The sequence below is a fragment of the Eucyclogobius newberryi genome, unplaced genomic scaffold, assembly GCF_026437365.1.
Source record: "Eucyclogobius newberryi isolate DKJ021-1_F unplaced genomic scaffold, fEucNew1.0.hap1 SCAF_8, whole genome shotgun sequence".
Taxonomy (NCBI): Eukaryota; Metazoa; Chordata; class Actinopteri; order Gobiiformes; family Gobiidae; genus Eucyclogobius; species Eucyclogobius newberryi.
Window position 1 is genome coordinate 7,896,073 of NW_027316500.1, and position 24,746 is coordinate 7,920,818.

The 24,746-nt window shown below is 40.8% G+C and overlaps 1 protein-coding gene across 1 annotated transcript in view; it reads right to left on the bottom strand.

Annotated features, from left to right (window-relative positions):
• Positions 1 to 24,746, bottom strand: part of rmdn2 (regulator of microtubule dynamics 2) — a 36,145-nt gene that overhangs the window by 9,671 nt on the left and 1,728 nt on the right. The window contains exons 2-4 of the mRNA XM_072437271.1: positions 24,509 to 24,611; positions 22,018 to 22,078; positions 1,588 to 1,663 (exon numbers count right to left, since the gene is read on the bottom strand). Of these exons, the coding sequence (XP_072293372.1) occupies positions 1,588 to 1,663; positions 22,018 to 22,078; positions 24,509 to 24,611 (240 nt within the window). The remainder of the gene's footprint in view (positions 1 to 1,587; positions 1,664 to 22,017; positions 22,079 to 24,508; positions 24,612 to 24,746) is intronic.

Here is a 24,746-nt window from a genome sequence, read left to right on the forward strand (position 1 = left end):
CCTTCACACAGCGAGGGTGGATCAGTCTCTCACTGAAGCTGCTCTCCAGAGCGGAGAGAGTGTCCTGCAGGGGGTGACACTCATGGTCCAGCATAGATGTGAATCTAGCCAGGACCCTCCTGTCCCCCACCTCCTGCACCGAGTCCAGAGCACAGCCCAGGACTGAGCTGGACTTCTTGATGACTCTGTCCAGCCTCTTCCTCTCCCTCTCTGTGATGCTGCTGCTCCTGCAGGCCACACCGTACAGGAGGGCTGATGCCACCACAGAGTCGTAGAAGGTCTTCAGGAGTGGCCCTGTCACTCCTGAAGACCTGAGTCTCCTCAGGAGGTAGAGCCGACTCTGGCTCTTCCTGTACAGTGCGTCTGTGTTGTGAGTCCAGTCCAGTTTGTGGTTCAGATGAACACCAGGTACTTGTATGAGTCCACTCTCTCAATGTCCCGTCCCTGGATGTTCACTGGTGAGGGGGCAGTGGGGTGACGTCTGTGGAAGTCCACCACCATCTCCTTGGTCTTCCCTGCGTTGATGAGGAGGTGGTTCCGCTGACACCAGTCCACAAAGTCCTGTTCCAGTCCTCTGTGCTCTGCATCATCGTCGTCCGTGATGAATCCAATGATGGCAGAGTCGTCAGAGAACTTCTGCAGGACACAGCTGCCCGTGTCATGTCTGAAGTCTGCAGTGTAGAGGGTGAAGAGAAAGGGCGTGAGGACAGTGCTCTGGTGTCAGACACACAGTTCCGGGCTCTCACAAACTGGGGTCGGTCTGTGAGGTAGTCCAGGATCCACTCTGCCAGGTCGTAATCCACACCAGCCGTCTCCAGCTTGTCCCTCAAGAGCAGCGGCTGGATGATGTTGAAGGCACTGGAGAGATTAAAAAAAAACAACAACAGAATCCTCACAGTGCTACCAGGCTTCTCCAGGTGAGAGAGAGAGCGGTGCAGCAGGGCGATGACTGCGTCCTCCACTCCGATGCCAGGCCGGTATGCAAACTGCAGCGGATCCATTATTCAATTACTAAATGAGATATAAGATGAGATGGTTGTCTGACGGATGAGCAATAGGAAGAAAGGACTGAGAAAAGTGTCAGTGTTTGAGCGCAGAGCTGAATTGAACAGAAACACCAAATCAAACAGATCACATCACAGGGTTCAGGATCAGGTTTACGATTTTATCAACAGATGGCCCAGCCTTAATCGGCCCTCTCTTTAGCCTATTTCCCTCGTCTTTCTCCCTCTTCCTCCTCTTGCCTTCCTCCCCTCTCTCTCGTTCCCCTCTCTCATCAGGACACATACAGGTACGCCGCGTGTGGGAGAACCCGCTGACAGGAGATAAGAAAGCTACGTGCTGCTGTCCCACGCTCCGATTATGCAACAAGTGATTTCAAAGGGTTTACGTAAGTGTGCACTTTATTCAACTCAGCAGGTTTAAAATCAGGGATTAAGGGAAAATATTTACAAATTGGGGTAGTTTGTCCATTAAAAACTAACAACAATGCTTTCTTAGGATACATCAGTTTTCAGCAAAGAATAAACAAATACATGTATTGCTGGACAGAAATAGATTGAGATACAGGCCTGTATAAAAACTCACCTTGAATATGTATCCGTTCTTTATTTTGTTCTGTATTGTGTCGTACTCGGCCATGATCCCACACAAGATGGCGTACCTGTGGGCATAAGCCAAGAACATCTCACTTTAGTGTCAAAAATCAGACACTAATCAAGACTAAACTAATGTCGAAACCAGAGTCATTTGAAAAAGAATCAAAACTGAAAAAAAAGGATATTTAGCTTTATCAGACTAAAATAAGACTTTGTGGTAACATAAAAGTATTATATTGTGTATAAAAAGAATATTTTTTATTATGATTTGGTGTGTAGATTGGTATTAGGAATCAAGCCTCTACCATAGTATCAAAATACAGTACATTTTAGTATCGTGACAACCCTATTTTACACAATTATACGTGATATTAGATCATATGTTAGATCAATGACCTGCAAGAAGCGCTAAAGTATCTAACACAATAATCAGTATTGCAACAAACTAATCACATCTTCATAACACCAAGGTCTAAATTAGCTTTGATTTAGTCTTGGTTTTGTCTCTTAAGTTTTTGACTAATACACTGAGGCATGAACATATTTGTTTTAATTTGACTGAAATGATTGTGTCAAAAAGTGCAATCAGAGTAATATCGATATCGCAGTACTTAACAGACAGGCTTGGTTACGTTACTAAATTGTTGGACTTGCTTTTCAATACAAAGGAAAATGCCCAATACTGATTTCAATACCACAAATATAAAACGATAGAATGTAGTTTTCAATACAAAATAATAGTAGTTTTTAAATTGTTACCATGTGGACAGGTAGTTCCGATAATATGGAAAAAGTCCAGTTTTAACTTGTTTAATATGTAAAGTTGTTGGTATAATATTAAGTGCACAGTTGTTTTTTTCAGTTGTGGAAGTTGTCAGTACAATAAACAGACAAAAACAACAACTGAAACGAAACAAAAGCATTTGGACTTCAAACACGTTCAGGATGAAGCCAGAAGCGATGAGTCAATAAATCAATCAATGTCTGAGTCATAGTTTAGACGGTTAAGATCAAGTAACTGCTGCGGGGCCACGTTTTAATCTATTCCACCAAACATTCACTGAACCTTTGACCCAGCATTTAACAGTCAACCATTTCCGTCACATACTGTATACACAATGCACACATCTGGTTACGGAAGCAAAGTTCCCATTTGTTTTCCTGTCCACTGATGACCATCTCTGCAGGACCTGTACGTCTCCAGGGCTCTGGGACGAACGGGAGGGATCAGAGCCGACCCTTCTTATCCTGGACATGGACTATTTGAGCCACTCCCCTCAGGCAGGAGGCCACTCCCCTCAGGCAGGAGGCTAAGGTCCGAACAATTTCTTCACTTCCAAAACACTGTCAATTGAACTATAATTTAATCACTCACTGCACTGTTCACTTTCTGCACTACATCTGTAAATTCAACTTTATCCTATAGCAGATTTAAACTGTTTTTCTCTTTGACTTTATACAGGTTGTTTTATCATTGTTCATTGTTTTATGTAGCACCGAATCACCAGAGCAAGTTCCTGTATTTGTGAATTCTGTTCATTGGCAATGGCGATAAACCTTTTCTGAGTCTGATTCTGAGCTACCATTGGTCACTCAAATAGTCTACAGCTTTTAAAAAACCTCCAAAACTCATGTTTTTGAAAAAAGCTTTCACAACATAACGTCCACGTGTGTGCAAAATCTCATGTCGGTTAGGGTTTTTGATAAATTAATGAATTGAATTGAAAACGACAAGAGCCATCACTTTATCAGTTAAGAGGGGGGGGGGGCATTTATATGTTTTTTTGATTCATGATTTTATTTATTTATGGAATAGCGCCTATCAAGACTCAAAGTCCTTACAAGTTAAAATACTATAAACCAGAATCTGAGGAGTGTTAAAATGAGATTTGAAAGAGAAGAGGGAATCAATGTCACAAATAGATCATCAACAATTCTTCTAAAAGAGTGATCATGTATAAAATCCCACATTATTTTGACTTTGACCAAATTAAATATGTTTGTTTATTTATGTGTGTTTATTTATCTGTTATCATTATACCAATTGCATTGACGGTTTGCTCATGAAACACAGGTACTTCTAGATTAACCTATTTTGCCAGAATCCTTGGCTCAGCTGCGTATGTTCCAACAAGACCCACCATCTGCAGGATTTATCACTGTCCAAACATCATTGTCGCAATTTACAAGAACTTCATTTCCTCCTCAAACCACAAAATACACAGCAGCACGCAACCACGTTTACTCCTGCAACAAACTGTCCCTTACGTGGTGTCCTGTGGTCGTCCATTTAAAAGAAGCCCGCAGTGAAGCAGGTCAACACCAAACAGAGAAAAACATGCACTCGCCTGGCCAAGCATGAGTCCTGCAGGTAGTGAGTCTAAAGCCTTTGTTCTTGGAGGAGGACAGTGTGTTCCAGTGTCCGGTAGATGCAGGTGATGATGGCAGATTGAGGACTTCTGTGAATGCTGGTTCTACAAACAGGTATTTGGAGCGTCAACACGAGAGACAGTGAAAATGTGTGACTATGTGGACAGCGAAAAAGCACAGCCTGTAAACGGCTTCAGCTGATGTTACAACTCAGCAGGATTTTTCAACGTGTCCCCCCAAACCAATAGAGCATTCAACTCCGGGTACGATGTGATGGTAGTTTTTTTAGTAGCCATTAGGGGAGTTTTGTAAATATATGTACATGTAATATAGATCCAGACCCAAAAGTTAGTTGAAACTCCAATAATAACGAATACATCTCATAAAGACTGAGCAAACCTGAGACACTGCAGTATTTATGGACTAATAGAATCTTTTTTTTTTTAATTTAACTTGGATTTGACGTTGGTGGAAAATTAAAAACGGTGGATTATTTAGCTCCTTGTCTGAGATGGGAAACGCTGATCTTTTACCTGCTCAAGCTAAGTAAGCGACAAAGGTTACCTCTTTAAACTGTGACTGAGAGTTTATTCATATACATTTGTGTTGACCTCTAAGTTCTGTTGCTGTCCCGCTGCTCTGTGTTTACTCACCTAATGCATTTTGCTCTATAATGACCCATTTGGGGAAAAAAAGCTAAAAAGCACCACATTAAGGACATGGACTTTAATGCATATAAACATTAACAACGTGCCAAAGGGTTTGAGAGAGCTAAACAGATTTAAATACCTCCTTTTACATTTTCAAAACATGCACCCGAGCTAACTCTTCATGCCAAAGAATACTTAGATATTCTTCCAAACATCCTGTAAATGACTACATGTTGTTTTCAGCGGGCTCTGGAGGGCAGATGGGGTCACACACTTTCTGTCTAATGCACAGTTTGTCAGTTCTGAAGCGAGAGATGGTCTTTACGTCAAACCTCAGCAGTTTGTGTTTTCTTTAGCCTCTGCCATTTCTGGGTGGGAAATGGGGCTTTTAGTCAATAAACAGCCACTACTGTAACTCACCCAGAGGGCTCAGCGCTATTTAAGAAGTCAAGTAAACAATGCGTACTGTCAAGAAAGAAAATAAAAATCAGGGTATAAGAAGGCTGACATATGATAAACAAATGTAGCGGTAATAGATATAATGCTAAAAAGCACCGCATTAACGTAACTGGTTGACTGGCTATTGACCGCTAAGGATCCGTTTGGAAATCCCTGGCAGCCAGAACTCACACTTCCTGGGTCGGGTGGAGCCTTTCTATGTGGAGTTTGCATGTTCTGTGTCTGGGTGAGTTTCCTCAATCAACCTTTAAACATGAACACATGGGAACGTTCTATGTCTAGGTATGTGTCCCCAACAGCATTGAAGGATGGGTCAAATGAGGAGGACACGTAGTGATGACTCATCTTTAACAAGTAACAAAATATATTTCAAACGTTAAATCCTATTTTAGAGTGTGTCAAATTCTTAGTTCTCTTAATGTAAACATTTGAGATTTTAAGACGTTAAATACAAAGGAAAAGTATTCTGGCATTACACATCCAAAGCTCTTTTGTTTACTTTGGCTATAGCATGTAAGTAGATGTTTCAGACGCTGGAACGCAAACATGATGAAGTCATGTTTTACTTTAGACCACTAGCTCTATACAACGTTTTAGTCAGTCGGATGTACATGTTTGTGTAGGCACCAAGCTATAGGTCTAACAATCAATCATGAAACAAATTGGTCACTAGTCAAAAGAATGTCTGAAATGCAAGTGGGTTGCAATTTTGTTTTGGGTGAATGGGTACTTTTTGTACAATACAGTAGGCAAAGTCTAGGCAGGTCAAACAAACCTCACCTGGATTCGGTTGTCTCTACTCTACTACAACGACCACTCCAGGTAGTATGTGGCTGTTTACTACAGAAAAGGCATCTAGCCATTTCACCTCGCATTTATTTTTTTTATTTGACACTAAACTGTACAAAAGATAATTAGAAGGCAATGCTGCAGCATGCAATCAATTAACATTACATCAGTGTTTTTGGCTACTTTGCATTTTTGGCAGCGCTTTTCCAACCAAGACAAAAATGCGTTGGCAGATATCTCGCCACACAGCTACTTGATGAAAATGAATGAGAGATAAGACATGTCCTAAGCACGAAAGTTCTGCACAAAACCAACCCACACAATCAAAAAGTGGTATTTGTTGTTTTAAGGATTGAAGGGCTGTGTAACATCGCTGGAGTCCAAGATGCTCCAGAGAAAGGCGAGGTGGTGCAGCGATCCAAACCAAGCAGACAAACGCATTAGCACACAGTAAAAGTCTCTGACATACAGAAGACGGGAGCGAGGAGGATGTGCTACTCTTTTACACATGATAGAGGAGTGGCGGACTTCTGAATTATGACTCACAGTTGAAATTGGCAGTGTTTCTTTTATGTTTGATTGATTACAGTTGCATAGGTATTTTCTGAATTATTATAAGCGTTCCTTCTGCCAAACAAAACGTGAAGCAAAGCCACTGGTCCAATCTACATTGACTTTTAAAAGTAGGTTCGACTCCCAAGGCGCTCGGGTCTTTCTCTGTGGAGTTTGCATGTTCTTCCTGTGTCTGTGTGGGTTTCCTCTGGTTTCACGCATCAACCCAAAACATGCACAACAGGTAAAATCCTGGTGGCAAAGAGATAGGTGCCTGGGTGCAGTACCACAGAGGATCACTGTCAGGGCCAAATGCAGAGAATTTAATTCCCTTATGAGGGATTAATAAAGTATACCTTAAGCTTAAAATGGGATACTCGACTTTATTTATCTTGTGCAAAAATGGAAGTTATAGCCAAAAACACAACCCTGATTGACTGGGCTTTGGTGGTCCGCCCCAGGACATGGACTTTAATGCATATAAACATAAACAACGTGCCAAAGGGTTTGAGAGAGCAAAACAGATTTAAATACCTCCTTTTACATTTTCAAAACATGCACCCGAGCTAACTCTTCATGCCAAAGAATACTTAGATATTCTTCCAAACATCCTGTAAATGACTACATGTTGTTTTCAGCGGGCTCTGGAGGGCAGATGGGGTCACACACTTTCTGTCTAATGCACAGTTTGTCAGTTCTGAAGCGAGAGATGGTCTTTACGTCAAACCTCAGCAGTTTGTGTTTTCTTTAGCCTCCAGCCTCTGCCATTTCTGGGTGGGAAATGGGGCTTTTAGTCAATAAACAGCCACTACTGTAACTCACCCAGAGGGCTCAGCGCTATTTAAGAAGTCAAGTAAACAATGCGTACTGTCAAGAAAGAAAATAAAAATCAGGGTATAAGAAGGCTGACATATGATAAACAAATGTGGCGGTAATAGATATAATAATAAGAAACGTCACAATTTTAAGATTATTGACACCATGACCAGACTGAAATCCTTTATTTGTTCATGGTTTAGTCTTAGTTTATATTGTTTATTATAGTTTTCCGGTTTAGCCCTGATTTTGTTCTGCTCAGTCTCGGTTTAGTAAACTTGGTCAATACTATGTATCAATTCATTTTCTACCGCTTGTTCCCGTTCGGGGTCGTGGGTGACTGGAGCCTATCCCAGTGACTTTGGGCCTTAGGCGGGGTACACCCTGGACAGGGGCCAGCTCGTCGCAGGGTTAACACAGCGACAGAGACACACAGACAAACATTCACTCTCACATTCATTCACTAGCTAATATACTTAAAACATGCATGTTTTTGGACTGTGGGAGGAAGCCGGAAACCCCAGAGAGAACTCACGGTAACACGAGGATGCCACGCAAACATGGTTAAAGGCAAAAAATATATAATCAAAATAATATAAAAATCCACAAATAACGCTGACATGATCTGCTGTGTAAATGCAATAAATCACACTGTCAGCTGCATACCATTTGCAGTCCTCATGTTCCAGCCCTGGCCAGGCTGAGGTCTGTGTCAGATTGCTCAATAGTCTAGGGTACGTCAGGACATATTTTTGCTCAGCTCTGATTGGGTAACACTAGTATAATTCAACATGTAGCAATTCTTCTTGGGCTGTTTATATGGAGGTATGTGCACCCAGCAGGCTTGCCGGCAGACTGCAATGTGATTGGACAAAACCCTGGACTTTCCCTCTCTGCACTCACAGGGTGATTGGGTTGCATCTTCAGGACAATTAAGAGTGATTTACTTAATTGGAGGTGTAAAAGATTAAGAGAATTGTGTTACTGATTTCTGTAAGGATACACCAACCATCACGCTTTAAACAAATTAGAGCTGCACAGTACTGAATTCAAATGTTACGTCTCCGGCACTAACCAACAAGAGATGTAGGGCTATGCAATTAATCAAGTTGTATCAATATTTAGATTGTCATTTCTAATTATTAGCAATATAGTAGTACAGTATAGTCAATTCTAAGCTTGGGTCTTTTTTAATCAACAGATCTAGCCAATCATCTGTCAGTAATCGCATGTGGTTTGGAGCAGAATTCAGACTTCAAAGGAATACTTTTGACTTTTTGGTGTTAAATGGCACCGGTTAAAAGTCTGTATTGTTCATGTTAAGGAAATTGATATTTAGTTTTTTAAAACAACAAGATAGCGTTTGATTTGTCAGTTAGTTTTTGCGAGTGCAACAGTTGAATTGTGCAAGAATAGGGGTGGGCCATATTGACAACAATGTACGGTATATCTACATCTCTTTATACTTTTTTTTGCATTTTCTTGATGATGAAACTTTTACAATGTATCAGAAATGTGCTAAAATGTGCCTATGAATGTCTATAAACGTGAATGGACCAGAACATTAACCACAAAAGGGAAGATATAAATTTACACCCTTTTTTAGGAGATTGCACTCAATGATTTGGCATCTTTTTGAGTAATTTTTAATAGTTTCAATTATAAATGATAAACTATTATTAGGTATATCTTAAAATAAATAAAATAAATTGCAACTCCATCAATGTGTATATACATCTAGGCGCGAGGCATTACAAAGCAGTCAAAAGCCCTATAATGTGGGTTCAAATTTGTTCTATTCAGAGTCAGAATTGTTCAGAATCGAGTCATTCTAGGTTTTTCATACATTTTTCCTTTAATATCAGAAGAAAAAATATCTACCAGTGGATTGTGCAAAATAAATAAATAAATTCATAAATAAGGCATAACATATCCTTTTTAAAAATCTTTTTGACATTTTTTGTCATCTCCATTGCATGTTAAGTATGTTTTATTCGGACTATCTTGTGCCAAGGCCGTATTGCTGCGAGTGTGGTTCAGGCGTTGAGATGTGAAGGTGTAGGAGGTATGTCTGCCTCGGGGGACTTCTGTTGTTTATCCCCATGAGCTGAAACCTTATCTGCCGCAATGTCTAAACAGAACCAGGACGTCCAAGGAAAGGGGGTAGAGTCTGAGCTGACAGGGGTAATGTACAGTGTGAGGAGGAGGGAGTGTTATTGTGCAAGAAGAACATGTATCACACACTTGACATTTCCCCAAAACCGTCGGATTGGGTGTCTGCGGCTGGAGGAGTCAGGTTCCTATTGTAAACAGATTGTTCATTCAGAGATTAGACAGTACACCAAAGAGCTTGTACAAAGAAGCAACGTTTAAAAGTTTAGCTCCGTGTCAAGTATGTCAACTATATAGTATTAACAATGCCATAACATGTCTAACAAACTATAGATTTTTGAAGGATATGTGTTACATCCATATTACGGTAAAACTCAACTTAAAGCATGTTTTTTCATTATGCCACAATTGATTGAACTGCACCTGTTAAAACATGCAAAGTTGATTCCAATGACATAAATCTATTTTGTTTGTTAATAATTTCTCACTCTCATGCCCTCTTTCCCCGTCCTCTTTAAACGCGCACAGACTAAAGCCCAAACTTGGAAACTTTGGCTATACAAATTCCATCGCTAACCGGCTTTCGAGTCCCTGTAAGAATATTTGTGCTCTGCATTTGACCCATCCTTCAATAGGGAAAGCTGTCAGCCTAACACCTAACCCTCACTGCAGCAAAATGTGCCAGCCTTGGTCAGGACTACCAAAGCTATCGTTCATAAGTTTTTGTTTGATGGGGGAAACCGCAGTACCGGCAGGAAACCCAAGCAAATATGGGGAGAAACATACGTCACATAATTCATAACATAATTCAAACTCCGCACAGGTAGGCCCGGGTGGCCAGGGAATTGAAACTGCAAACTTCTTAGTGTGCTGTAAGAGCCACTCTGCCACTGTCGCTCTACGCTGAGGGCTAGTTCACCGAAATAAAACCTGGCCAACCAGCTTTGTAGTACAGCCTCATAACCCAGAGACGCCTCTAGATCAGAGACGCATCTAGTTTGTAGTAATTGTTTTAAGATGCTCCTCAACTTGAATGTTGAGAAACTCAACACAGAAAGGCTACGTATGGTCAGGGAATCAAAACACAGCACTGCATTTGACCCATCCATTAATTCCACTGGAGTTAAACCTGTCAGGAGCAGTGGGGACCTAACTAGCTCTTGAGCTAGCTTTGGATTTGCCTGTTGTGCATGTTTTTGGTTGATGGGAGAGAGTGATGATGACTCCAGTGATGATTGAACCTTAGATACCACGATCCTGCCCTGTGGACCTGGAAGCTCCTCACCTGCCTGGTGATCCACTCTCTATCCCTTGGTCTTGAGTGTTTCTTGCCCTACAGTCTCCATCTTCTAAAGCCTGTCTGTCCTGGACCATCTGCAGCCTGTCTGTCCATGGGGGTAGGATCTATCCTTCACTGTGGTTCTTGGAAGTGGAGTATTCACAGATTATTTTCAGTCAGGGCTATTCACCTTGTTTCTCACAGGTACAGAGATAACATGGATGTATTAGATATTGTGGCACAATATATTGTCCCATCCTTTGCATTGAGCTACTATACTATTTTCTAAAGGATTAATTAATTTCCTTTTGCACTCACATTAGTGTAGACAGCGGCTAAACACTCTCAGAGACTCAGAGCATATACAGTATATATAGAATAAACTTGAACTTTATCTTCCAAGGTCACTCAGAGTTAACAAGTGAACTCCTAAACAAAACTCGTGACAGGAGGTAATTATCTGTCCCCTTTGTGGGAGCCTATTGTTCCTGCAGCGACGACCCAAATCGCCAAGTCCCGTTTACATTTATACTGTCACCACAGCAACCGGAGGCAGAACACAAGCTGCCATCGAAACAGCGAGGCAGATCGACACGTGCATAGGTCAAATTAAAGTCACCCGCACAGAGGCGACGGTTGCTGCTCATGTCCCATGGCTCCCGTTTAATCCTGGGGCCTTCGCTGAGCGAGGTGCGGATCTAAAGTTGGGGATTTGAATTGTCCAGGATTCACACGCAGGGATCATCCAAAACACAGCAGGATTACAGGGAGCCCAGACCCAAACAAAGAAAGTCCGCAGGGGCAGCTCAGTGTCGCCAGTCTGCAGCGGGACAGTGATCTGGGAGCAGGCGCTGTCAGGAAAACAACATGTGTATTGTATGAGCAGCTTTGACACGCATAGACCAAAGGAAAGAGGAACACACGGGGAATGAGGGAATGTCAGGAGTGGAGAGGGGCCATGGCATTGGACACTACATAAACATAACTCATCAGAATTGAAAGTGAAGAGACTTTACAAACTCAGAAAATATCCATTCTGTTTATTTTGCGTCTCTGGAACCAAGTCTGACCATGGTACCGGAATCGGAGTGAAGAGGCTCATTTATGCACCATTTTCCTACAGAAACAGGATCATGTATTCCAAGTGATTGCTGCGACTGCATTTATAAACTCAAAAGTTTCTAATGTCAGGTCTGTGTTCTGTTTAAAAAAACATCAGAGTGATCGAGTTTGAGAATTGACCAAATGAAATAGCAACTACAAAAACAATCACAGAGGCATTTAGGTCACATTTGTTGGAAAAAAGCAAGAAAACAAGATGAGATAAACTTTTTTTTGTTTTGAAGCTTGTTCTATTCGCTTGCTTTTTGTTGAGCTTCCACTGTTGTGCTGTGTTCACTACTGTCCCATGTGCACATGTACAGCTCCGTTGTTACGAATCTACCAGCTCTGAGGAGAACGCCCAAATTACGAAAGAACAACGCACAGGTAGCCGTATGTGTCTCATACATAGTTTCTAAATGTCAGGGTGGATTAGATGCATTGATAATCAGCTACCTCAGCTTTAAGATGATTTTTCCTCTGTGGGATAGAGCACATGTCCACAGGATGAGCAGGGGAAGCTATGACTCCTAATGACATGACATTCTTTCATCACCGCTCCACTACAAATACAGGGATCAGGCTGAAAAGTGGAGCCCTTTGCATTTAGACTATGAAGTTTGAGTTTCCTCTGCTGTGTAACAGCACATCAGTGGCTTAGACTATTTGAATGTAATCCTACTGTGATAACATGAGATCTGTCAATAGGAGTTTAAACATGGCCAAGAGAGTTTTGAGTTAAATCTAGACTTTGGCATCAGGTGGTTTCATTGAGGCATTTTGTACATAAGTTCTATTTATATTTTATTAGCAGCAACCCCGCAAAATGATTAGCATGAATGTTTTTTATTGGAAATTATATGAAAACCGTGACCAAAAATATTATGGCATAACAGTACAGCAGAGATGTATATTTTATAATGCTTAAAATAACAAGGGACTCCCTTGACTTCCCTAAGAAGTATTTGCATAATACATTGCTCCCGCTGCGTAAATATTCACGGAGCAATATTCAGAGCAAACAAGTAGCCGATTAGAAGGTTTGAACAGGCATACATGGATTAAAATAGACTTAAGACTTCTTGGTTATGTAGATTCTTTATGTCATAATAGATGACCAAATTTGCCCAAAAATCGTAATTGCAATTTTTTTCCCAAGTAAATTATTGTAATTATATATATATTTTTTAAACAAGGCTGATCAATTTGCCTGAAATTACATTTCTAATCTAGTTACTTAGTTAATTACTATTTTTAAGGTATTGTATTAGAATTGTAATTTGATATCTGTTTGATATTTAATCCGTTTTTCGGTCAACTTTTAAACCCAAGTTAACTATATTGAGAGAAATAGTGACAGTACAAGATCTGTGTAATTATTTTCAGTGCCTGGGTCATAGTTAGCACAAGGCTCTGTCTATGCACAAACTGAGTTCTGCTTTACATAACCAATGAGAGCACTGCTCTCTCTGTGCACTCTCATCTGTCTGCAGTGGGAACTGTAGAACCTTTCAGTTGGCCTCACAGTTCACATTTCCCACTATAACATGCATGGAAGGAGAAAGTGATAGAAAAGTACAAGCAACAGTTATATACTGTAGCCCTGTATCGCAGGGACAGTTTGCTGTGTAAGTTTAACTAAAAAGACTTGAACAGAAAAAGAGGAGCGAAAGAGCTCAGGAGGTCCCACTAACGCACGTGGAATAATGGGCAAAAGGAGATGCAAAAAGGGAGGAGCAGAGCGTGAAACATGAAGCTGCAGACTGCACACAGTGGATGCACTCACACGTGGAGCTGCTCCATTCTCCTCCACATGCAGGACGCTTCTGAAAGGGCAATAATGAGGTTGAGTCATTTTGCAGCATCAGCTCTGTGAGCTGTTCACTTTAGCCTTTATCACTTGGCCTGGACTCAGTTTCATCACCGTGGCCCTTGGTGCTCTTTCACACAACTCCGCTCCATAGACACACATGTGAGTTTAGAACAAACTGCCTTCTTCTCTGTTGTGCTTCAGTTGCTGCAGGCGGCGCAAGGAAACTAACTTTGTGTAAAACAGGTGCCACAAGTAATTTTGTGTGCTCCACTCCACAGATTCATGCATATTTAATTAAATACCCAGATTAAATGAATCATCAAGGCAATAAAATAATAACTGAAGCTTTTTTATAATCAAATTACTCAATTTACTAAAGTAATCATCTCAGCTCTATCACCATGTAATTTCAAAGGCAATTAACCGTCAAACCCAAACACAAACTAACCAAACGAGGCCGTCTGGTTCCACCTTTTGCTCCATTAACCAAGCTCCACACAAAGGATTATGCAAAAAGGAATTGCTATTGTTATTTCCTCCTCGCTATGGTACATACAGTTCATCACTTGAAAAAACGTTCTCCAAAATTAAACGATTTTATGGACCTGTGGGAATGCAGAAAATATGGCTATAAAAAAATAATTGTCCATATAGAAAAAGCTTTGTACAAAATATGCAAAGTAATATTTTGGTTATAATAGCAAGAGTCATGGCTAAGCATTATGCCCAAGGGCACAACCACAGTGGGATTAAACCTCCAACTTTCAGGTTACTGAAACCTACAGAGGCATTTGTGGAGTGGTTATTCAATACATTTTACAATAGGACTTTGGCTAGAAGGGTAAACACTACAGTACATAATATGTTTCCTTCTATTAAGGGTGTTTTTCTATTTCATGCAGGTCAATGCAAGCTCATGGTTATCACCTTTATAGTTACGCTTAAGGCCAGGCCAGTACCCGTATTTTAGGGACTATAAGTTGCACCTTTTTTCATAGTTTTGGCATGGGTGCGACTTATACTTATATTTATACTTGTATACTTATACTCCGGAGCGACTTGTATGTGATATTATTTGTTATTTTCACACTTGCAACTGCATTTCATACTCCAGTGTGACTTATATGTGTTTTTGTCTTCTCATTATGTATTTCTTGGCTGGTGCGACTTATCCTCCGGTGCGACTTATAGTCCGGAAAATATGGTAATTTGGTTTAAATCAAGATTCGGTCCTTTCTAGGCATGAAATGCACAGTGCTTTTTAATAAGGAAGTCCACAGACAATCCAGTCAGTAAAAGCATGTGGTTTGGAGCAGAGTTCAGACTTTAGAGGAAGAAATCTGACAATTCTTTGTGTTCAACAACAATGATAACAAGTCTGTATTGTTTATGTTCAGCAAATTCATTTTAAAAGCCATTTAATTTGTTTTTAAGAAGACAAAATAAAATCAAAACAAAATATGTGATCAATCAATATCGGGAAAAATATATGATCATCATTTTTGTGTTACTTCTGCTCCTAATATATTCATAGGGCTCTTGCAGAGTAGCATTAAAATCAATAAATAATTAAAAAGATCATGTAGTGAAAAGTGAGGTAGTAAAAGTGCATTAGCCGGGTGGTGTTCTGCACAATAATTCTTCCTATCGTTCAGATTCTGACATGCTGTGATTGACTGGCAGATAAAGCTGTAATAGAGAAGTGTCAAGTCTTTGAAGAACAGCTGAATTCATTCATTAAAGGCAATATGAAGCAATAGACTAGGCTTTTGCCATATCGCCCACACCTTCTTTCATCTTTCATGTTTCCCTTTGTGCAGACTTTAAAGGTATGTTTAATATCATGATTTCTCAATGAAGGCTGTACACTGTACATTAGGACTAAGGTTTAGCTGCAGGGTAAAGTTACTACAGTTCACATGCCTGCAGTTGTACAGAGCCGGTTTGTTGAGCTTGTGCCCTCAGCCCAACCTGGAACTGTCATTGAGCCATTTCACTCAAGAGAATAAGCAAGGATCATTCACAAAAATACCTCCATGTCCTGTCTGCAGCACAGTATAAGGCCACACTCTAAGAGCTGATGTACAACACTTATTTACAAAGCTGCAGAGACATAATGAGCACTTCCAATCGTCCAAAATAAAAGTGGGAAGAAAAGTGCATTCATATTTGAGAAGTTGCTGAACCGATATTTATGAATACACTCACTACACTCATGCAGACTCAACATGTATACCCAACAACCTATTGAGAGTCGAGAGTTGCCGGCATATAGCTGTAGGATTAGCCTACTGCTTTAAGACATTTGAATATACATTTTAACCAAATAGAGGAAAAAGCACCCAAACAGAAGGAGCGTACAGTTTAGACTGAAATTACCGTAATACATCCTTTTGGTGCTATTTTTGTGCTAAAACAAATGATTAAAGTATCAGACAAAAGGTGAGCAGACTTTACAATGAAAAATGTAGAAATATCACTTTAAACCCTTATTTAAACACTGCAAGTCTTTTACTATTGTTATTTTTATTAGTTCTTATATGCAGCCTTTTTAAAGAGTTATTACCATAACTCTTATTATTACTATTACCATTCAATTATTGATGTGTTGTCCATAGGTAAGAGTACAATAATCTCCAACACTGTGCTACAAAATAAATCTTTAAAAACATTAAATGGAGATGCACAAAACCTTTACAATGAGCTAGAAAATATTCACCCATTTTATAAAGATGCAAGTGAAGCAATACCATGATAAACAACAATGCATGGTTTTAAATGATTTTGACATGATACACAAAGAGTTCATCAAACTGTTCTTCTGGGTTCTTAGGAGCACTTACTTTTCATTCAGATATGAATTAAAGCACAAACAAAGTACTAAGCTTGATTGACATTTCCTGCTTTAGTTTCACCATGTTCTAAATAACCCACATAACTAGTTCAGCCCTTCTAATCCTCAGGTAATCGTTTCAGAGCAAACTATAATTACCCTCTTTTTACAACCTGTTCACTTGATTCACCATTCGCATGCAGCAGATGTTAGGGCTGTTTTATGAAAATATTAGCACCACAACATTGTATTCTTAAAATGTATGCGGCTGCATGTTTACCATCTTGGAAACAAAATCTAACGTGTCCAATACAGAATTCACAAAAGGAAAATAGGTCGTTATTAACAAAAATAAATCTTATTTGACTAAAGACATGCCCTGAGCACAGATTAATTCACTCGATGGGTGTGAGGTGTGGCGCTGGCAAAAGCTCTCTCAAAACTCCAGATAACTCACTCTATGTCTTCTTCTCTCGGCTGTGGCCCAAATAAACCCTTATACAACTCCACACAGAAAGGCCCTCCACCACACGGGACGGGAATCAATCAGGACAATCTTGCTGTGAAGCGATAGTGCTACTGTACCTAAAACCATTAGTCAACTAATAAACCATTTGGCTGACTAAGACACCATGTAACAATAACACATGTAATAATAACACATACGGTAGAGAGCAAGAAAGTAGATTCTACTCTTGTGGCCGTGTGGGTTTCCTCCACATCAACACAAAACATGCACAAAAGGTCAAATCCTCCAGAAGAAGTCCGAGCCCAGGAGGAGATCAAGGGTCTCTGAGTCCTGTACTGCAGCAGCCACTTAGAGGTTTAACCCCAGTGGCAGAGAAGGGTCAAATGCACAGGGTGAATTTCCCCACAAGGATCAATAAGGTTAACATACAATACAGACCAAAAGTTTGGACACACACTGCAGAGTGAAGGCAAAAGGGCCAACAAGTGCTAAGCATCTCTGGGAACTCCTTCAAGACCATTTCAGGTGACGACCTCTTGAAGCTCATCAAGAGAATGCCAAGAGTGTGCGAAGCAGTAATCAAAGCTAAAGGTGGCTACTTTGAAGAACCTAGAATATAAGACATATTTTCAGTCGTTTCATACTTTTTTTAAAGTATATAATTCCACATTGATGCCTTCAGTGTGAATCTACAATTTTCATAGTCATGAAAATAAAGAACACTCACTCTTTGAATGAGAAGGTGTGTCCAAACTTTTGGTCTGTACTGTACTCTATGGTTTTCTACAGTGACATGGGCATGAAAGGCACTCAACACTAAGAAACCATTCATCCACTGAGTCTCTCACTCTCCACAGCGTGCACAGAAACTGGAGTGAAGGCAGGTAAAGTGTCTGGCACATGTACTGCATTTGCACTGCTCGGGGAGGAATGGAACCAGCAGTCTTTGGGTTGGGCCGTTGCTTTAAATGAAGTTCAATTAGTACCTGTTGGGTTTCTTCCGCATAAATAGTTGAAGTTGCAGAACAGGAAGTGAGTGGGTTGCGTCTTAACATCGTGTGCCAGACCGTAAAAAGCTGGACCACATTCAAAAACAGGTGACATTTTTTTCTCACGGCATCGCTGCATTAAATAAACAAATGCGACCCAAGTTGTATAAACTACCTCATGACCAGCTGGCTGCGAGCCCTGGGCAATGGCACAAAACCTGAATGGACCATAAAATGAACCACAACATAACAACTGTCACTATACTCTTGTTTCGATTACACTGGATCCAAAACAACCATCGGTATTGTGATATTTCCTAGTTTTCTCTCTCCCTTCTGTTTCTTTCTCTCTCCTCAATCTCGTCTCCTATATCTCATTCATGCTCACTCTCTCCTCTGTCCCTTTCTCTCCAGTTCTTTTCCATCTGTCTCTTAACATCTCTCCTCCTCTCTTCTCTTTTTCTCTAATCATTCTCCCTTCTTTCCCTCGACTCTTTTTCCCTCGACTCTTTTTCCCTCGACTCTTTTTCCCTCGACTCTTTTTCCCTCGACTCTTTTTCCCTCGACTCTTTTTCCCTCGACTCTTTTTCCCTCGACTCTTTTTCCCTCGACTCTTTTTCCCTCGACTCTTTTTCCCTCGACTCTTTTTCCCTCGACTCTTTTTCCCTCGACTCTTTTTCCCTCGACTCTTTTTCCCTCGACTCTTTTTCCCTCGACTCCTTTTCCCTCGACTCCTTTTCCCTCGACTCCTTTTCCCTCGACTCCTTTTCCCTCGACTCCTTTTCCCTCGACTCCTTTTCCCTCGACTCCTTTTCCCTCGACTCCTTTTCCCTCGACTCCTTTTCCTCCTTCTCCCTTTTCCTCCTTTTCCCTCGACTCCTTTTCCCTCGACTCCTTTTCCCTCGACTCCTTTTCCTCCTTCTCCCTCGACTCCTTCTCCCTCGACTCCTTCTCCCGCTACTCCTTCTCCCGCTACTCCTTCTCCCGCTACTCCTTCTCCCGCTACTCCTTCTCCCTCGACTCCTTCTCCCTCGACTCCTTCTCCCTCGACTCCTTCTCCCTCGACTCCTTCTCCCTCGACTCCTTCTCCCTCGACCGCCTTTTCCCTCGACTCCTTTTCCCTCGACTCCTTTTCCCTCGACTCCTTTTCCCGCTACTCCTTTTCCCGCTACTCCTTCTCCCTCGACTCCTTTTCCCTCGCCTCCTTTTCCCGCTACTCCTTCTCCCGCTACTCCTTCTCCCTCTACTCCTTTTCCCGCTACTCCTTTTCCCGCTACGCCTTTTCCCGCTACGCCTTTTCCCGCTACGCCTTTTCCCGCTACTCCTTCTCCCGCTACTCCTTCTCCCGCTACTCCTTTTCCCTCTACTCCTTTTCCCTCTACTCCTTTTCCCTCTACTCCTTTTCCCTCTACTCCTTTTCCCTCTACTCCTTTTCCCTCTACTCCTTTTCCCTCTACTCCTTTTCCCGCCACGCCTTTTCCCGCTACGCCTTTTCCCGCTACTCCTTCTCCCTCTACTCCTTCTCCCGCTACTCCTTTTCCCTCTACTCCTTCTGCCACTTGCACAGCTCAAAGTGCATTTTCACTCTCTACATTTCTGCTGTCCGTTCAAATTACCAAGCCGGGTTAAGAGTCTTACAAATTCCATTAGTGGATACGGGATTAAGCCTTTTAAAACTGTTGCCAGTAATTAACTAAACAAACAGAGTCTTTTGTAACATGGTACGTGCATGAGCTGAGGCCAATTAGGAGAATACAGTGAAAAGACTGCGGGCTAAAACAAGGTCCATGGAAACGTACACAAGAGGGCTATATAGTCTGTTTTATGTAAGGAAATGTGGATTTAATGTAAATGGAAACTATAATGTTGTATATAAATGTAGAGTCTTCCTAAACAAGTCTGATTGGAGCATGAGCTAATGGGAAATTAGTTATTTGCTGTGGGATTTTAAGACTACAACAGACTGATGCTTGAAGTGTCACATTCCTGAAAATGGATGCAAGAATAACCGAAATATCGTGACACCATATCGTTAAAAGCCTCACAGTCTTTGTTTTTATATTGTTACATGCCCATTTCCGATTTTTTCAACACCTTGTGGAGAGTGTGTAATTTGTCCTTCATTGTCCAAAAAGGCAGTTTGAATAGATTATTGCACTGCATAAACCAAGTCTAAACCCTAGACCTAACAAGTAATCAATCCCTCAAGATTCAGAGTAAACAAACCAAGAAAAAAGCTATTAGAAGAAAATGTAGAAGAAGATTTGCTGACTGATACAACCGTTCTTTTCTTGTAAAAAGTTTTAATGTGTCTAGAGTTCCAGCCTATTGTGTGCAGAGTTTGTGCGTAGTATGTAAATGTGGCATTCAGCTCTACACTGAGGGCGTTTCTGGAGCTCTCCTGTTACACTGGACCGGATCATTTATTACAGACTGAATGTAGGAAGTGTACATGGTTTATAAAAGACACTGAGCAAACCGGAATGAATGCAGTTTAGGGCATATTACAATCATTACCACGGGTGTGGAGTGATAAGAATCTGGTGATCACAGGTTCACGTTGTCACACTAATATATCCAGATACACCAGTAGAAAAAGAGATAGAAAAATAAGTCATAATATGCATTGTTCTGGTATTTACTGGTATTTGATTAGTATGTATAAGCTCTTTGGGACCACAGTAGGAAAAAACACTGAGGACCAACCAAAAAGAAAATCTGAAGAAAAATCCTTTATTGAAAAGGACTTGCCGTCGATCTTTATTATACATGTTGTTCATCCTAAACCAGAATCAAAATAGAAACCATAGAACTACAGAGGCTTCTTGATAATGACATCATCAAAGTTGTGACGCGGTGGTGTAAACATGTACATTCACTTTGAACACCTTCTAATCTCACGGCAGATGTGCAGGTATTGAAACAGAGACAAATCAGCCTTTAGTCACTTTTGTGGACCAGTCCCGGTCTAACCCAGGGTTAATAGATCCTGACCAGGACCATCACATGAGCTGCAATTTTTTGAACAAATTCTTGCATTCGCTTGCTTCCTGATCCGTTTTCTTTCTTCCAGTGAGGATCAAATTAATATTATAATATTTTCACAACATCACTGAATCATTCACTGTTCTCACGTTGACATATTGGTTGCATGATTGAGTCAGGTTTGGACACGAGAGCAGTTCCATTATTAGAGGAATGTACAAATACAAATGTCAGACCCACTCGGCAGAATAATTATCGGAAAAGGGGATTTTCCTCTGAGTCACCTGGCAACAACCAACCAGGTGCAAGCAACCAGGGAGGTCCAGGGAGGTCCAGGGAGGTCCAGGGAGGTCCAGGGAGGTCCAGGGAGGTCCAGGGAGGTCCAGGTAAGTCACAGTTATAATGTAGAGAAAAATATATTGATATATAATCTCTGCCCTTTTTCTGCCACTTTGATTTAGTGTATACTGTTTTAAGTCAACAAATTTAAGCAGCAGGCATAGTAGTTATAGTGAGTTAGCAAGAGATTTGGGAGTGATTCATGCATTTTTTCCCCTGCTATTTACTTATAAATACGCACTTAACAAGTATTTGCTGTATAAATTGTGTGCTTCTTAACAGCAGTTAAGGTCAAATCATAGAGATACAAGTTCTGAGAGCCATTGCCACACTTCCTTTTAGTCGTCTAATCAATGCATCTATTGTCATCAGTCAGTCAAGAAATTCTATTACCAACTCCACTATTGTAATCAGGAAATGCATTTAACATCTGCACCTTTTCAGTGGTTTGGCTAATGCTGCATGACGTGACAACAACTTTTACGGACAGGAAACAGCCGATGTCAGATACTGATACGAGACAATATGAGTTGTGTTTGAGCCAAAAGACACTGACTCACACACTGTTTACATTCCTGCACTTCAATGTGATGCTATCGAACGGAGAAGGGAAGTGGGATGTACAGGAGCAGTTTTTCGAGGAATTTCCAAGGCTGTAGAGAACACACTTGAAGTCAGAGCTGCAGGATGTGGGATTTGTGACTTGTCGTTTTGATTTGTTCGTTTTACCTCCAGTGAACCAAACCTCACACCAAGAGGGCCCCAGAGGAAAGAAACGTCACTCAAAAGGCCCCAAAAGGAAAGTACCTGTGTCCATATGTGTAGGAAGTAAGGAGGGGGAAAGAGAAAACCGTGACACGCACCATTGATGACTATCAGCGCAGGTCGGGTTCAGCTGCACGGCCTCCTCGCCCACTCTCTTCCCTAAGCGGACACACACAAAAAAGTATAATTAGAAGGGAGAGACAAACAGGTTCAAAGTCTACTTAAACTTGGGGCTTTTAAGCCTTTTAAGATTTTCACTGAACGTGGTTAAATATTGTTAGGAGTGCCTTACAAGTTTACCTTTAAACTCACATAACCATGCTTTCAGTTCTGTAAAAAAATATATATCTGTCACCTGCTCAGTCCATTTCCATTTCCATTTTCCAAAGTATTTGGGAACGTGTGTGTGTGTGTGTATGTGTGCATGTGTGTGTGTGCGTGTGCGTGTTTGAATTGTCCTCTTCAAATACATTTGCCTTTGCCATTTATAAGAAATGCTACCAAATAGTTTATATATCAAAAGACTTTCGAGTGAGCTTTTCTCAAGAGCGTCTGATAGAAAGTGTTCTTGTTTTTAACATCTGAGGTTGGTTTGGTTATCTGACAAAATGAGCAGAATTGTCTTGAATGCAGGGAAGATGATAATTGGCAGAAAAGGACAGAAACATTTTGAGCTTCTTCGTCGGCTATGTACAGGATACAAAGCTCAGACAAATTTAAACTCACCATCTGTGTGCCGAGTTTAAGATTGTCAAAAGGGTCAGTACATTTAGCTACAAAAAAGGTGTACAGAGGTTAATTTAGGCCAAATCCAATTTAAATAGTTGAATAAGCACTTGTGTGTGGTGGACAAACGTCCAGTAAAAAAATGAGTCAAACTTCATTAAAAATGAAGCTTATTTAAAGATGCACCATGTAACCACTTGCATGTCTCCCTGGAAATATTTTAGTTTTACCACGGTATGGCATTAAATTGATAGATCTTGACAGTTATACAGTAAAAAAAGCACAACATTCTTACTGTGAGCAGGCTTGCCTCTCCACAGATTTGACCTGTGTGCAGTTTGCAGAAAGCGCGTAGATATGGGAACAAATCTAAATCTAAAAGTGATGTGTCCATCCCGGAGACGTCTGTCATGCTGCAATGTCAAATAAATATGGGAAGGAGTGTCTGGAATGCCTGCCAATGTGGTCAGATAAATTTGGATTTGGCTAGGTGTTTTTTATTATTATTATTATTTTTTAATAAAAATAAATAAATAAATAAACTAACTAAAATTAACTAACTAAATTAACTTAAATTAACTTTATATATATATATATATTTTTTTGATTTAGTTAATTTTATTGTATTTCTGTTTCTGTAATTTCTTTGTGATTTTAATGCATTTTTCCTGCTGTGTGAAGCACTTTGAATTGCCTTGGGTACGATTGATACTGATTAATTTGACCTGGTTGCATCACGTGCTTGTCTCAATGGAGATAGTGCAATGCCATACTGTGGAACATTCCTGGCAAGCAATAGCAGCTCCATTGAGACAAACAGGTGGCCAGCCAAAAAAGTTACTTAGTTCACCTTTAAAATGGAGTGACATGTTTATAATTAGTTCTTGGTGTAGCGCTGCATGAAACCAAACTTGATGTGAAACTGGTCTTGCATATTTTCATTCACAAAATGCTGGTGTGACAATGCTGCGCTGATTGAAAAAAACAAAACAGGATGTAGATTAAAACAACAACTGCAGCTAATGACTGGATTAAAATACAAGCGAGAGTTCAATTACCAGGAAGTTCCTAATCAATCACCATCACCTTATTCAAATCTAATGTGTCATGGTACTTTTTCACTTTTTATATGTTGACAGATGACTTGGTTTATATAAATATAGATTATTTTTACATCCAAAACTGAGGAAGTATTGTGAGAAACCTGTTAATCCGGTTTGACTTTAGCCGAATCAGAAGACAGAAAGCATTGGGTCCACTGTAGGTTTACTGTAGTCACTGAAAGCTGAGAACACACGAGGAGCCATTGTGCTGTCACCCGTGGGACAGCACCCTCGGGTGACAGCAGCCTGCACAGTGTTCTGTCATGGTGACGATGGCACTCAGAGCTATCCTGTTACTGCATGTGGGAATTTACGCATGGACTGCAAAAAAAAGACACATAATGAGTTCAGTATTATTGTGTCGATTAGAGTAAGTTAGACTCAGAAAGTGGGTGAGGACACAAGCGCTAAACCGACAGGACAGAAGCACAGAGGGGCACAGAGGAGGGAGAGGTCGCGGAGAGGGAAAGAGAACAGAATACAGTAGAGGCGGCGGCCAGAGCTGTCGCTTGTCCCAAACCCGAGGCAAACCTGTGTGAGATCGGGGGACACAGAGGCAGGCTGCTACGCTCCTCCGCTAATATAGAGCTTAATCCTGCATTGGTGCTGGGTGTTTGTCTGTTGCTTTCATTTGTCACACATTTCATTTTGAGAAGCCCTCGGATAAAGGACGGATGCTACATGGTTTTTGAATTTGCTGTACTCCATTTGAGGACCCACAGCACTCTTAGTGGTAGTAAACTAGTATAATGTTGAATACCGCTTTCTGCGTGTTGTTTCTTCTCCTCCAGTGTGCTGCAGAAGTCATGCACATCGCTGTAGGCTCGAGTCAGACGCCACAAAAAGCTGGAGTTCTGTCCCAACTGCAAGTATAAAGAAGCAAGTTACAACCATTTTATAAACATATGACTTACATCCTTTCATTCTTTCACCATACAAGGCCAAGATAAAAAGGTGAGATGAAAATGTCCCTTTTTGTTTGTTTATTTGATTGATTA